Here is a 14,654-nt window from a genome sequence, read left to right on the forward strand (position 1 = left end):
AAACCTCTCATCCTATTATTTAACTGCAATGTAGAGGCCAATGTATACCTATTCTGCAATAAATAGCTAGTAGTTACCATATTGGCTTGTCTTTGAATTGTGTCAGTTAAACTCACTCATAAACAGCTTAGCTGCTTTGACTTATCTTAGCCCAGAGTAGATAATGATCAATGATTACATACTGTAATTTCTCAATTATCTAAATGAAATGAACTATAATGAACTTGCTTTCCCTTGTAACTCTATAGCAGACTTGATAAAGCCATTTGAATACAATATATTATAGCATAATGTCAGGGTTACTTCAACCGATACAAAGGTTTATTTAATAATCAGCATCAGGGATAAAAGCATTAATGTAGTGTTGATTGACTTTTATGGTTTTATATTTGTTCTGTTGATTAAGTCCAATGCGTGTCCTGTCTTTCATAAAAATGACTAAAAGTGTCCATTTGAGTCTATCTGTGTGGTATTAACCCATAAGTGACATGGTCGTGCCCTTTGAGCGGTAGGCCAGTCCCTGCCCCTCGTGCGAGTTTATGACCCATTGTTATACCTGAGCCAGGTGTACTGCTAATCACACAGAGGTTAGTAGGGGAGTTGGGAAAGGCGACGGAGCAATAAGAAAGTGAAAAGAGATTCGCAGGGACAATTTCTAACACACCGCTATACTCTAAGGATGCTTCCACCGCTGGTGATAATTGCACTGCTGGGGCTCACATGGACACCAGGTATCTACTGTTCGTGGACAATTTGTGCAAATCTTTGAATATATATATATACATTTTAAAGCGAACATTTTTTATTTCGATCTGTGCTTCTGGGGGTCCCTGGAACAACATATTTTGAGATGGGGGTACGCGGCCAAATACATGTCATTTTGGGGTCCTTGACATGGAAAAGTTGGAGCACCACTGATATAGCAACATACCATTAGGATTTAGAAAATATTTTTAGATTTGTATTTTGCCGTGGACCCCCATCTTAAAATGTTTTGTTCCAGGGACCCCCAGAAGCAAAGATTTGAGTTACAAATAATCGCTTAAAAAAAAGAATATATATATTCAAAGATTTGCAAAAAAAAAAAATCAAGATTTAAAAAAAATTGCAGATCTACAAGCTTATAGCGTGGCACTTGTTGCCACGCTGTGAGCTTGTATATCTGCTATTTCTTTAAATCTAAAGTGACACAGATGCATTCCCGGATTGAATGGGTTAATACTAATATTCTGTAGGAGTTCATTGTTACACTGATGTCTTAATAACCTCCTGTGCGCTGTTTCTTATCTCAATGTGTTCCCAGGAACTTCGTTTCCCTGTTCCCAGATGTACCCGTCCCAGCCTCCTCCTTCTACCGGTAAGTGACATGGACAGCTGATCTCAATAAAGATCCTCTGTGTTCCTTTCACTCTGAAAGTGTGCTTATAGGTCACCAGGTTTGGGTCAGACTTTCAAAGTCTGACCCACTCTCAAAGTTACAAATGGATAATTAAACACTGAGTTCTACAAATATAGAAGAGCAAGACTGCTATGAATTTTGAGCATAGTAACACCAGTGATTTTGTGAGTTTGGATATGCAATATTCCACCCATGTTCCTTCAAATTGTATCTGGTTCTCTAATGTCTAATATACAATACATGTAAACATAGCAAAAAATAGCTAATTCTGATTTTATGGGAACTTTATCACACCTACTGGGACAGGTGCGTAGGAGCAGGCAGCCAATGAATGAGATAAGAAAAATTGCACACAATGTCGTACAGGGGTACAGTACCCGATGGAGGTCAATTAAACTGAAACGTTATACTCGCAATACCTTATTTTTTGAAGACAGTGTGCGGCATCTCCCTTTTTTCCAACTTTATCAGCAGAACGTCCTGACAGTTGATAACATTAATAGCGTCAATATAATTCGGGGTCTTTGTCTCTATGTCACTATCACTGCTCTTTTACTGATATGGGGGCCCATTGTATACATGGAGATCCATCCTTTAAGTTCACTGAACTTAACTTGAACTTACTGTAGCCTATATGTGAATTTACTCCCCACAAAGATACAGTCCAGAAAACAAGAGGTCAAGTCTAGTTCATGCAAAATAACAAACCAACCAAATGAAACAGGAGTAAAATGGTAAATAGTGTATTTATATAGCACTTTTATCCAAAGAACTTTACATAGATTGTGCATTACATTCACCCATTCACACACACATGGCGGAAGAAACCATGCAAGGCCAAGGTTCAGCGTCTTGCTCAAGGACACTTTGACAGTAACTCTTCTGGGGGAGCCCGGGATCGAACTGAAAACCTCACGGCTTCCATCCGGCCACTCTACCCCTGACCCACTGCTGCCCCGTAACCTGTCGGTTTGGGTGTATTCGTGTCATGTTTTGTTTGCTTTATGTTATCTTGCTCTTTTTTGCCAGACCCAGGGGGTCGGCCTACATGAGGCTTTGTCTGTCCCCCTTTCGTCCATACATGGGCATAAAAGGGACCGGTCTGTCCCTTTCGTCCATACATGGGCATACAAGGGACCGGTCTGTCCCTTTCGTCCATACATGGGCATAAAAGAGGTTTGTAGGTGTGTTACGTACTAGGAATTTATTCTGGGTCTGGCAGAACCAGGTCTCCTGGTCTTGTTTCCTTATAATACTGTTCTCAGTATTGCCACTGAAGTTAGGCCAAATCAAACTACAGAAGTTTTCCACAAAGTACTATGAAATCTTTTGGTTTCTCTCCAGTTGACAGTGTGAAGCCTTCGGATGTGGCTGTACTTTCCACCATTGGACTTGATATGCAGAGGTGAGCAAAGGGCCAGAGAGCTTCGGCCATGCAGTCAATATTTCTGTCGAAGGCCGTCTACAAATAAAGCCTATAATGATTTATTAAAACCATGACCTTGTCTTCCTCTGCAGCACAGGGCTGTCCAAAGTGGTATGGAGACTCCATGGTAATGTCCCAAACTTATCTCTGTCTTTTACAGAACATACAGTATGCTAAAAAACATTCATCCATGTTGTCGATAACCTGTAACATTCACTAATACATACATAACGGACACATTTGAGCTCAGTTACATTATGATTATTAGTGGTAGATACTGTAGAAATATCAGACAAATAAGCCTACAGATTACAAGATATAGTACAAGTGTAGTTTTTAGCGGCGCTAGCCGCTCTATACCTTTAGGTATAGAGCGGATATTAGCCCTCTATGCCTGGCTTTTGCGTCAACGTTCTGATTGGTCAGGTGCGCCAACGTTCTGATTGGTCAGGTGCGTCAACGTTCTGATTGGTCAGGTGCGTCAACGTTCTGATTGGTCAGGTGCGCCAAAGTTGTGATTGGTCACTATTCATGACATCACTATGATGTCATGAATATAGAATTCGATGTCTATATAAACGATGACAATGACTTCATCTTATTATTCATTTGGCTAAAGTCTCCGTCTAGGTAAGTTATTTAAAGTTAATATGACGAATAGAAAGAGAAAGATACAAGAACAGATGAAGGGTGAATGTATAGAAAGTCTGAGTTCGGGACCCAGTCATCCGTTACGACAGAATGGTTTGATAGAGACGATCGAGAATCCAAGAGTCCGTTAAGGTTCTGATTGGTCAGGCCCGTCAAGGTTCTGATTGGTCAGGCCCGTCAAGGTTCTGATTGGTCAGGCCCGTCAAGGTTGTGATTTGTCAGGCAAGGGGACTATTCATGACATCACTATGATGTCAAGGTTTATTTTTTATTTCCTCATGTTTTTTTTTGTATATATTTTTATTTGGCTAAAGTCTCCTTCTAGGTAAGTTATTTAAAGTTAGATCCTCAATTTAACTTTATCTGTCGTCGACGCTCTGATTGGTCAGACCCGTCAACAAAGTGATTGGTCAAGCTTCACATGACACATGGCTATAAACACATTATAAACACATATCGATGACATAATGTATTCAAAGGCGCCGCTACCTTCACACAGGGTGTGATTTTTAATACTACACACCAGCTATATTCAAAGAACATTTAATAGACCTTTACCCACTTAAACCCTATATACAAGTTGACTGGGGTCCCCCAGAGCTTTAGGAACTAGGTCCGCCCCTTTTCCCCTCCACTCAAAATCTATTTCCCAAGTCCCAACATCTCTTAGTGTTGCTACGCATTGTGAGCTTGTAGATCTGCTATCTGTATTGAAAGTTTGCCCCAGAATAGGAGCGCTAAGCCTGTTGTAGCTGTGTGAAAAGAGTGGAAATCGCCATCATTGGTGGAAAGTTAAATGCCTATATAAGACACGTTGATACATTTGTTCTTGTTAAATCTTATATTAATAATGAATACAGCATACATATATAAAAGGGAATTTGAGATCGGGATTTGAAGATGCAACAAATTTGACCAGAATGTCTATCTTTACTTGTCTGCTTTACTTAGAGGCTGATACTAGCTGCTTTTAGACTACTACTGTATGGTATCATTTTAATGAACCCTAATACACTCTCCCGGACGCAAGTCTGCTGCCAACTGTGTTTGTAGTGATAGCTTATGTTCAATAAAGAGCACTGCCGGTATGTATACAGGTGAAATGAAACAGAAATTGGCAATTTTATTGGTTTGGAAGCACGTTTTGAAAGTTGCAAAGGGGTTCAAGTCTATGTATTGTCTGTGAATAGACAATACATTTTTTGTGGGCTAATAAATCCTGGAGCCGAGTTTTTAAATTATTTTTCTTCTCCCTCTGTCAGAGATGATGACCCTGTTCAACCCTGCTCTCATCTTGGACGAAACAAGCCTGTACTTACCTCAATTTGCTCAACACAGGTACAGATGCCTACAACATATTCTTATAAATGACAATATGCTTGCTGTTTATGTTTTATTCATGGCTACTGACAAATGGAGTTTGAGAGGATCAATAATATCCCTCTATTCATAGGAACCTGCTGGAACAGGCAGAAGAGGTGTCATTCTCTCTGCGGAACAATCAGGTATTTAAGTGGCTAAATTCCTTTTCAAAGGGATAACTTGACATATCAAAGTTAGTTTAGTTTAGTGTTTTTCCCCCTTTAAGTTGTTTCCGCACCACCGTTCTGACCGATATGCCCATATGGAGATCTCTGTATCTGTCAGTCCTTGTTCCTTTTATGCCCATGTGGAGATATCTGATGTCATCAGTATATGCCCATAAGGGCATGTAACACGGTTATGTCTGAGCCACAGTGACGGGCAGCGGCCTGCTTCTGAATGGTTATGTCCGACTGCGAGTTATAGTGACAGGATTATGTCTGAGTCATAGTGACTCCACGTAAGAGAAGTGAACAAGGAAAGACTGCTTTCATGTATTATGCTCCACACAAATGGAACAAACTTCAGGACTCTCTGAAACTGGTGCGATTGGTCTCAATAGAGACATTCAGGGTGCTTCTTGAGGACACACTACATAGTGACTGCACCTGTTTCATGTAACACTATGTTTATTTGCATCTGTGACATAATGTGTCATGCGTAATGTGATTCAAATGTTTGTTATTGTTTCTCATTATGTATGTATTTTATATGTTGTTATCAGGGCGTCCTTGAAAAAGAGAGCTTGCTCTCAATGGGCCTCCCTGAATAAATAAAGGAAAAAGAAAAGAAAGAAAGAAAGACTCAGACTTAATATAGATTAGCCAATTCTAATATACGGTAGGATAAGTTTGTGTTTCAGATTCTTAAACATTGATTTTTACTTTGTTGTGCGCCACTGCGCCAGTGTCACTGAAAATAAATAAATGTTGTAGCCAAAATGTGCAGTCAGGTGCAATTTGAGGAGAAATGAACCAAACATACACTGACGCACACACGCATGCACATGCACATGCACACGCGCACACGCACGCACACACACACACACACACACACACACACACACACACACACACACACACACACACACACACACACACACACACACACACACACACACACACACACACACACACACACACACACACACACACACACACACACACACACACACACACACACACACACACACACACGCACGCACACACATATCAGACATTTCATATCATGGCAAAGCCTTACAGGTATATAAAATAGAATGGTTTAGTCATACAGTATGTGACTGTATATCTGTCTCATGCAGGCCATTGATGAAGACAGAGACTGGAAGCTGGTGCTCCTTGTGGTTCAGGTGGATCAGCTCTGTGCCTGTGAGGAACAACAGGTAAGAGATGAGACAGGGCCTATTTATTTTACTTACAGCTTGTGATTATTGTGCAAAGATACGTCAGTCAACCTTTTGTCTGCAGGGGTTGGTCATAGGGTAATTTGCATGAGGCATACCTGTCTTGGTTTGGCATGGTTCTACAGCAATGATTCTCAACCATTTTAATATAAGGACCATGTGTGGTCCTCCTCCTCTTACACAGGAACACAAAAGCACAAAATTATTAAGGACAAAACAAACCAGTTGGGAGGACAGACATACACAGACGACCACAAGCATAGTGGTCAAGCAAAGTGATCATCACACCAGTCACAATCTTTAATAGAGGAGAGCATCAGTATCACAACAGTAGCCTAAGTGTACAGGACAGTTAAAATTGTAAAAATGGTAATGTTAAAAGTAGCACAAATGAGAATAAAACATCCCTGTTTCTTGGTAATTCACAGAAACAGGGTCAATTCCATCTCTCACTGGCAACTAAATTATGTTAATTCATCATAAAATCTAACAGACATAATTATTTTCTTCTTTGGCAGGAGAAAAGCAGTTACCTTTTTTTCTCAATTTCTGAGAAGTTTACTTGAATTTAATTTGAAGATAGACCTTTTCCATCAGGTGCTGACAGTTTCGTCTGAGTTTCGTAACTGTGTGTAACTGTGTGTGTGTGTGTGTGTGTGTGTGTGTGTGTGTGTGTGTGTGTGTGTGTGTGTGTGTGTGTGTGTGTGTGTGTGTGTGTGTGTGTGCGTGTGCGTGCAGGTCAGGTCTTCTATCAGAGCCACAGTGGAGCAGGTGGATGCTTCTCTGCAGCTGCTGCACTCGCAGGTTTGTGTTTTTGTATTTTTCTTCCATGTTGTTAGTGATTGTGTTACCATTCCTCACACTTTTGCTACTTGCAGACAACTGTGTATGTTGCCTCCATAGCTGAAGAGGACCATTATTAGTGTTGCCCTGTGGGATGGAGAGTACACTCACCAGAACAGGTGACTTTTTTGTCCCTATAAGTAGTCACAATAAAGCAGCTTCTTTTCAAACCCTGTCACCCACCAGGGTTCATTTATTGCACATAATTATTCATGAGATTGTTTTTTGTTTTTTTTCCTACCCTTTTTTTAATGAACATTTTAAATATGTTTATTTTTAGACACATATTTTAAACAGATTTGTATTTTAAACTGTTATTGGTTAAGAAAGTAACAAACAAAAAAGCCACGATATCTTAGCGACAACAGCAACATTGTGACCCTGGCTGATACATTTATCACTGTCATTCACCGTCAAAGCAAAACACTCCATAAGCTCATCTTGAAAACATCTGCTGGGGTTCAGTTTGCTTAATGTAAAAGACTAAAGACGTATGCTTCCAGTTGTATCTCAGAGTAAAGTTTACACCAAAGGATTTGACTGTGCAGGAAATGTCCATGCATGGAAACAAAGAGTGAAGGAGAGGTGCGACTACTGAGGGCTGTGCTCACTGAAGTCCTACAGGTGTGTCAATACTGCCTTCAATGTCATAATAACTTTATTACAATCCGTTGCTGTAGGGCAGAAACCTTCTATTTTCCATATTTCAAGTTTTTATGTTTTTTCTTAAATTAATGCCCTACTTCATCATACAAGAATGTCACAACAAAAATAGTGAAATTTGCCGATCTACAAGCTCACAACGCGTTGAGGTTCTGTGAGACGCATTATTAGCTTGTACAGTAGATGGGCTGCCTATTTTCTACATTTTTAAATATTTTTTTAAATAAAACGGTTTTGGACATTACCTTGGTAAGTACCTTGGTCCAGGGATGATAGATCATAAACCTGTTTCTACATAGGAGTCTCTGGATGAACACCTTGAAAAGAGACATTGGTTTGGTGACAGAGATGACTTCACTGTCCTTCTGCAGGACACGCCTCTTATGAGAGACCCCGCCTCCTTTGCTGTGAGTGACTGACATTTGACCCCATCCGCCCCCCCCCCCATTACTGTTTGCACTTTACACGTTTGTTTGTTTGTATGTAATTATGCATATCATATCATATATCATATATCATATCATAATATGATAAAACCAATATTGTTGGTGTATATGCATAGGCTATTACAGCGCACAGCTTAACTCAGCATATTAATGAGCTGTGTGTTGTATGCATCCTACTTATTCAGAAATGCAGGCATCTGGAATCTGCATTGTGCAAAACAAAAGACTGTTCTGGAGGGAAAATGTCCTTGTACTATGATGGTGTAAGAATTCTTTGTGTGTCATTGGATGGAAATAACAGCTACATAACAGCTATGTTGTCTTATGATTTGCCAATGCAAAGCACGTGTGAAACTACTGTATCGAGGCTGTCTGTCTGTGTATATGGAAGTATAGAGGTATGTCTCGTTGACTACAAAGAATGTTCACCAGAGGGTGCTGAAAACGTCTAAACAAACATGCTGTCAAATACTCTAAATCAGGGGTCTTCAACAGGGGGTCCGGGACCCCTAGGGGGTCCTCAGAGTTGCTACAGGGGGTCCGCCAAATCTCTGTGTGATAAGCTCATTGTTTTTTACATTAACCACTTGAACCCTAGCATTCCTATTCTAAGGACAACTTTAGCCGAAAATAGCAGATCTACAAGCTCACAACGCCTCGCGCTGCGAGGCGTTGTGAGCTTGTAGATCGGCTATTTTCGGCAAAGAGGGGAAAAAAGAGCAGACCAAGTGCAGAGTGAAAGTTTACTAAGTATTGACGGTTTAAGTCGTCAAATCTCTGAAAATACATATCTATGAAAAGCTTTACAATTTTATGTAATATGTAGTGGGGGTCCCTGCTTCATCTCTCTCTCAGTTAGGGGGTCCTTGGGCTGAAAAGATTGAAGACCCCTGCCCTAAATGAAAGGCGATGAACCAAGCAGCTGAACTATAGTATGCAGCATGCACGCCTCTAGGTTACCTTGTTGTACACAGTACAGTCATCGGTGTTAATTTAACACAGAGAGTGTGAATTACACAGATCATAAAAAATCACACCCTGTGTGAAAAGAGTGGTGCCTTTGATGAGCCCCGTATTGATGTTGTCATCAATGTTTGCTTATTGGACATACATACATACATACGGACGGACACACGGACAAAGTCAGATATAGGAGTGGTTGGCACCACTCAAAAAGAGAAGAGTTTAACAGACATTTTTGTTCATGCTCTTTCAACAGCATGGGAGAGTTCCCACTGAGTCTCAAGCATCACGCCACACTGATGAACTCACTATACAGATGTGGGCTAACCTGGTAAGGATTACTGTTCATCCTGCTTTTCTCTTATTATGTAAATTGTACGGTATGTCACGTCGCTATGGCAACCAGACATACTAGGTTTATTCACACAATGGTGGGGTTGAAGTTGAGAGTAAAATCCTTATTGTACCTTATTGATTTGCAAAGTGACAGCTTGTATAAGTGAAGGTGCTACTTGTATAAGTGAACGAGAATAGAGATGTCTCAGAGCATCTCAGAGAACCTTCACCTATGAAATCAAGATTTACCACCTTTAAAATGACTTTACAGGATGTCGGAATATGAAACGCAAGCTTTGCTTTGTATAGAAAAAAGGTGGCATACAAAACATAACAGAAACGATTTGGCATTCACTTGACATTCACGTCTGCTCTCTGGCAAGCTCAACCATGCACTGAAAAAGAATCCCAGGCTTTTCTTACATCCTGTTTTAGCCGCAAAGTATTATAGTACATGGAGTCTCTTAACTGTTGACTGTGAGCTGCCAATACAATATAAATAATTCTCAAATGAAATCTGTTTTCAATATAATTTTAACTCTATCCTTAACTGTAAATATTTTTTTGCAGCTTTCAATAAATGATCCAAATGAATTAACGTCACAAAATAATCATCTAACCTATTAAGTTACAACAAGTTATCCTGCCACATCATAACCATCCCTGTTAGCCAAATACTGTTTCACTCAAAATGTTTGTTTCACAGACTATTTTGATTTTAGATGCCGTAAAAAAAACAAAAAACATTACAAATGGAACCATCCACAAATGGAACATGAATTAAGCGCCTATTGGTTTCATTTTGACATTGTCATTATTACATTATTAAATGAACATTGAGGATTTCAAACAATCAACACACACACACACACACACACACACACACACACACACACACACACACACACACACACACACACACACACACACACACACACACACACACACACACACACACACACACACACACACACACACACACACACACACACACACACACACACACACACACACACACACACACACGCAGTCATTGTCCTTTCCTACTTGTTGATGCAAGCGATTGAATGAACTGTCTGTCCCCTCAGCTGCAGCCTCCAAGTGTCCAACAACAGAACACAGAGGACAATGGAATGATCATCTCAGTGCCTTGCCCTAGTGAGGTAAGAAGACATAACTGCTACTTGCTGATACAGTACAAGTTTGATTTGTTCCACTTCATCAGTCTGTGGCCCTAATATGGTTCGATAAAAGTTACCAAAGTTTAACCACTTAAAACCCTATTCTATTTTATACAAAAATAACAAAAATAGCTTTTTTTCAAAAATAGTTTTTTTGGGGAAATCTTTATTAAACGTTCACTTATTACATATTAAAATGAGGACACCAGATTTAAAGTGGTTAAACTTTGTCCTACATAGACAGAACGTTGTTGCACGCTAAAAACACCAGATCTACGTACTAGCCTACAAGCTCACAATGTGTTCACATACATTAAGCATGAATCTTGTTTCCTCCACTTTCCATACCGTCTTTCTCATGTCCCTCCTCCACATACTGTACAATACGCTCTCTCTCCTCTCCAGGACCGTCCCTTCCTCAGAACAGAGGGGAACTCTCCATTCTATCACCACCACAATGAGGCTTCTCCTCTGCTTCACAATGTGAGTAGGCTACAGCATATCTCTTTGACAGTAGCATGAGGGACAGAGCCACATGGAGGTCCTAGCGACGCTGTTCGTCTGTGTTGTTGTCGTTTTGACTGTTGTTGATGTGCGTTTCATGTGCCTTCAGATCACAGGCACGGACATGCCCTGTGAAGACCTCAGCCCCTCCCCCTCGCCACCCACCACAGGTAAGAATCTAGCTACTGCATTCACGTGCCAACTAATGGATCCTAATGCATAGACAAATTAGAACTAATCAAATCATGTGGATCTCGAGATCCACATAGAAATGGCATGGCTCCAATGTGGGTCTCGGACTGTGACGTAAGTAATTTATGACGTCAGTCGTCTATGACGTATTTATGACGGATGACTCCAGACATGGAGCCCGACCGGTCCCATTGACTTCCGTTATAAATTAAAGGTAAATAATTTAAAAAAATGTCTGAAACATAATGTGAATAGAATTTGTGGAGGTACTTACTGTATGTGCCCTACTGGCAGCATGCATTAAAAGTTTGGTGCTGAGAGTTTTAGCGGTTTGCAAGATTAACACGCACGCACGCACGCACGCACGCACGCACACACACACACACACACACACACACACACACACACACACAGACAGACAGACAGACAGACAGACAGAGACACACACACACACACACACACACACACACACACACACACACACACACACACACACACACACACACACACACACACACACACACACACACACACACACACACACACACACACACACACACACACACACACACACCTCTAAGTGCTCCTGGTGATGAGCAGCATGTTAATGTGTAACCGTGTTCTGCCGTTGTGGTATGTGAAAGGGTGAATGTTAAGTACGTTTTAAAAGTGCATTTGAGTGGTTGAAAATACTACAAAAAGCACTATATAAATTGAATCAATGTACCACCAATTTGTCCTGCTAATTCGTTCTCTTTGTTTTTCTCAGTCCATACCCTCAGGCCAGGGGATATCAAAGTAGTGGGTGCTATAGGAGACTCTCTTACAGTAAGTTCAACATTATTTGTGACCTGCTTTACCTGATACAGTATATAATCAACAGAGACTACAGTCACAATTTGACATGTATGCCTACCCTCGGTGGCATTCCCATTAGTCCATCAATCAATATTAACCACTTAAGCCCTATGTACTTTGCCAAAGGACGAATAGCAAAAATATTCAATCTACAAGCTTGCGATGCAACCTGTTTTGAACTTGTACATCTGCTCTTTTCAATATTGTTGTACGTCTTTGGAAAGAATTCGCCTATAATGACATGCCCAATAGGCACACCAGGTTGAAAGTGGATAATATTATGTTAGAACAAAGACACAGAAATGATCTTCCTTCTGTAACATGACCCTCTCTGACTGGCAGGCAGGCAATGGCGTTGGAGCCACCAACCAAAACAACATACTGGATGTGCTGCGCCAGTATAGAGGATTGTCCTGGAGGTACAGTACTGTACTGGAATGCCTTCCTTGTAACTTGAACATTTTGCTCTTGGCTTAGCAAAAATATTTGTTGCCCCCCATTTTGATTCTAGTGTAAAACTATATTGATAAAATGGATAACATCATAGATAATACATTCAAATTCAGTGAGGTTCTCTTATAAGCCAAATGGGCTTGTTTCCATTAAGGTCCTGTGTCTAGCATGCCCTAATGCCTGAAAGCTTCCAAAACCAAACCATTCATAAAGCTAACCATGTTATAATCTATTTTGTTTTCCCCTCACAGCATCGGTGGAGATGAAAACCTTACCACTGTCACCACTCTGCCCAGTGAGTCTCCTGTCTGTATCCTGTTTGTGTCGTGTCTTTATCATGGTTTTCAGAGTGGGGGCAGCTGGGGGGGTGTCAATAATCATAAAATCAAAACAAAACACTATATAAAAACATGAACATTTATTTCAATTAAAATTTTGAGCATGTCATTATTGTTAAAAATCCTCAATTTGTATTAGTTAAAATAGATGATCTACAAGCTCACAATGCGTTGGTATGCAACGCATTGTGAGCTTGTAGATCGGCTATTTCCCCTATTTTCATTTCAATTCTTTAAGCCATTTCGCAATATGGGGGGCGGCCCGCAAGCCAGAGGCGATGGCTATAAGTAGACCCTCAAGAAAAACGCGGGCAAAAATCCTTGATTATGCGGGCTAAAACTCTTGATTATGCGGGCTAAAATCTTTGATTTTTGCATTTTTTTGCGGTGAAATTGCGGGAATTTGTGAAATATGCGGAAAGTTGTGAAATATGCGGCAATATGCGAGATATGCGAAAAGTTGCGTAAAATACGAAATATGTGATGCGATGCGCATATTATGCGATGCGATGCACATATTATGCGATGCGATGCAGCCTTTTTGAAAAAGCGTTACCCCTGCATAATTATGCGCCATTTTGCTGATTATGCGGTAAATTCTGCGATCGCATAATCGCATTTTTCTGGAGGGTCTATAAGGGTATTTGGCATGGAAACATTTGGGAGCCCCTTGTATATAAGATATCAGACATGTCCCACAACGCTGGTCTGACTGCTGTGGATGCTGATCTTTACACTGTTTTGTTTTCTGTTAGATATCCTGAAGCATTTTAACCCTCTACTGACCGGCTACTCAGTAGGTATGGGTAAGCAGGACACGCCTCAGGCCTTTCTCAACCAGGCTGTGGCAGGAGATAAGAGCATGTGAGTCCTGCCATTTTCTTAACTATATAACTATATCTGAGCACTTCCTTCTTCTACCACTGCCTCTCGGCAGCTTTGAAATAGCGTTCACTTCAGTTCAGCGATATTAAAGAATGGTCTGGACCGTGGTCCAGCGGTCCAGGCACCTAGGTTGAAGCGTAGCTTGACTGCACATCTCCCGTTACCGACGATTTTTGCTGCATGTCTCTCCCCATCTCTCTCTCTCCCCGTTTCCTGTCTGTCGCTATGACAAGAAACAAAGTTGATATACACATTATCTCATACATGTCCCCAAATTGTGAGTAGGTTGACATAAATTCATCGACAATTTTCAAATGAAATGACTTGACCATGAAGGTGTTTCTCATAGAATCAGTCACTCTGAAACCTGGAGCAGAATAGAGTTTGATTGATTGATTGATTGATTGATTGATTGATTGACTGAATACTTTGTTAGACAGAAATGCAAACAGTACGGGTACAGTCATACACTTGGGCTAAAAGGATAACACACAAATAAGTCCTGACTCCTGAGGATTTGTTTTCCTGGTTCAAATGTCTGGATCTGTAATTTTCCTTTACGTCTGTTTTTAAGGGACATGCCATTGCAGGCTCGAGCCCTGGTAGCAAGGATGAAGAATGACTCTGTAAGGACATGTACAGTATATCTCTACTTCTTTACACTTAACAACACCTTAATAGCTGCCCAGTGACTGATATAGTGCAGTTTGTGTCACTTCTGTACCATAACGAAAGTTTACAGTAATTGT

The 14,654-nt window shown here is 40.6% G+C and overlaps 1 protein-coding gene across 1 annotated transcript in view; it reads left to right on the top strand.

Annotated features, from left to right (window-relative positions):
• Window positions 1–679: 679 nt before the first annotated feature.
• LOC311062947 (phospholipase B1, membrane-associated-like) overlaps window positions 680–14,654 on the top strand; it is a gene marked incomplete at both ends in the record, with an annotated part of 28,728 nt that continues 14,753 nt past the window's right edge. Inside the window, 17 exons of the mRNA XM_084082167.1 lie at window positions 680–731; window positions 1,304–1,357; window positions 2,744–2,804; window positions 2,918–2,936; window positions 6,142–6,222; window positions 6,982–7,047; window positions 7,147–7,205; window positions 8,096–8,156; window positions 9,415–9,489; window positions 10,583–10,657; window positions 11,081–11,158; window positions 11,289–11,349; window positions 12,141–12,199; window positions 12,572–12,648; window positions 12,934–12,977; window positions 13,776–13,884; window positions 14,480–14,531. Of these exons, the coding sequence (XP_083938293.1) occupies window positions 680–731; window positions 1,304–1,357; window positions 2,744–2,804; window positions 2,918–2,936; window positions 6,142–6,222; window positions 6,982–7,047; window positions 7,147–7,205; window positions 8,096–8,156; window positions 9,415–9,489; window positions 10,583–10,657; window positions 11,081–11,158; window positions 11,289–11,349; window positions 12,141–12,199; window positions 12,572–12,648; window positions 12,934–12,977; window positions 13,776–13,884; window positions 14,480–14,531 (1,083 nt within the window). The remainder of the gene's footprint in view (window positions 732–1,303; window positions 1,358–2,743; window positions 2,805–2,917; window positions 2,937–6,141; window positions 6,223–6,981; window positions 7,048–7,146; window positions 7,206–8,095; window positions 8,157–9,414; window positions 9,490–10,582; window positions 10,658–11,080; window positions 11,159–11,288; window positions 11,350–12,140; window positions 12,200–12,571; window positions 12,649–12,933; window positions 12,978–13,775; window positions 13,885–14,479; window positions 14,532–14,654) is intronic.

The sequence above is a fragment of the Gymnoscopelus microlampas genome (genome assembly GCF_963454915.1).
Source record: "Gymnoscopelus microlampas genome assembly, chromosome: 16".
Lineage (NCBI taxonomy): Eukaryota > Metazoa > Chordata > Actinopteri > Myctophiformes > Myctophidae > Gymnoscopelus > Gymnoscopelus microlampas.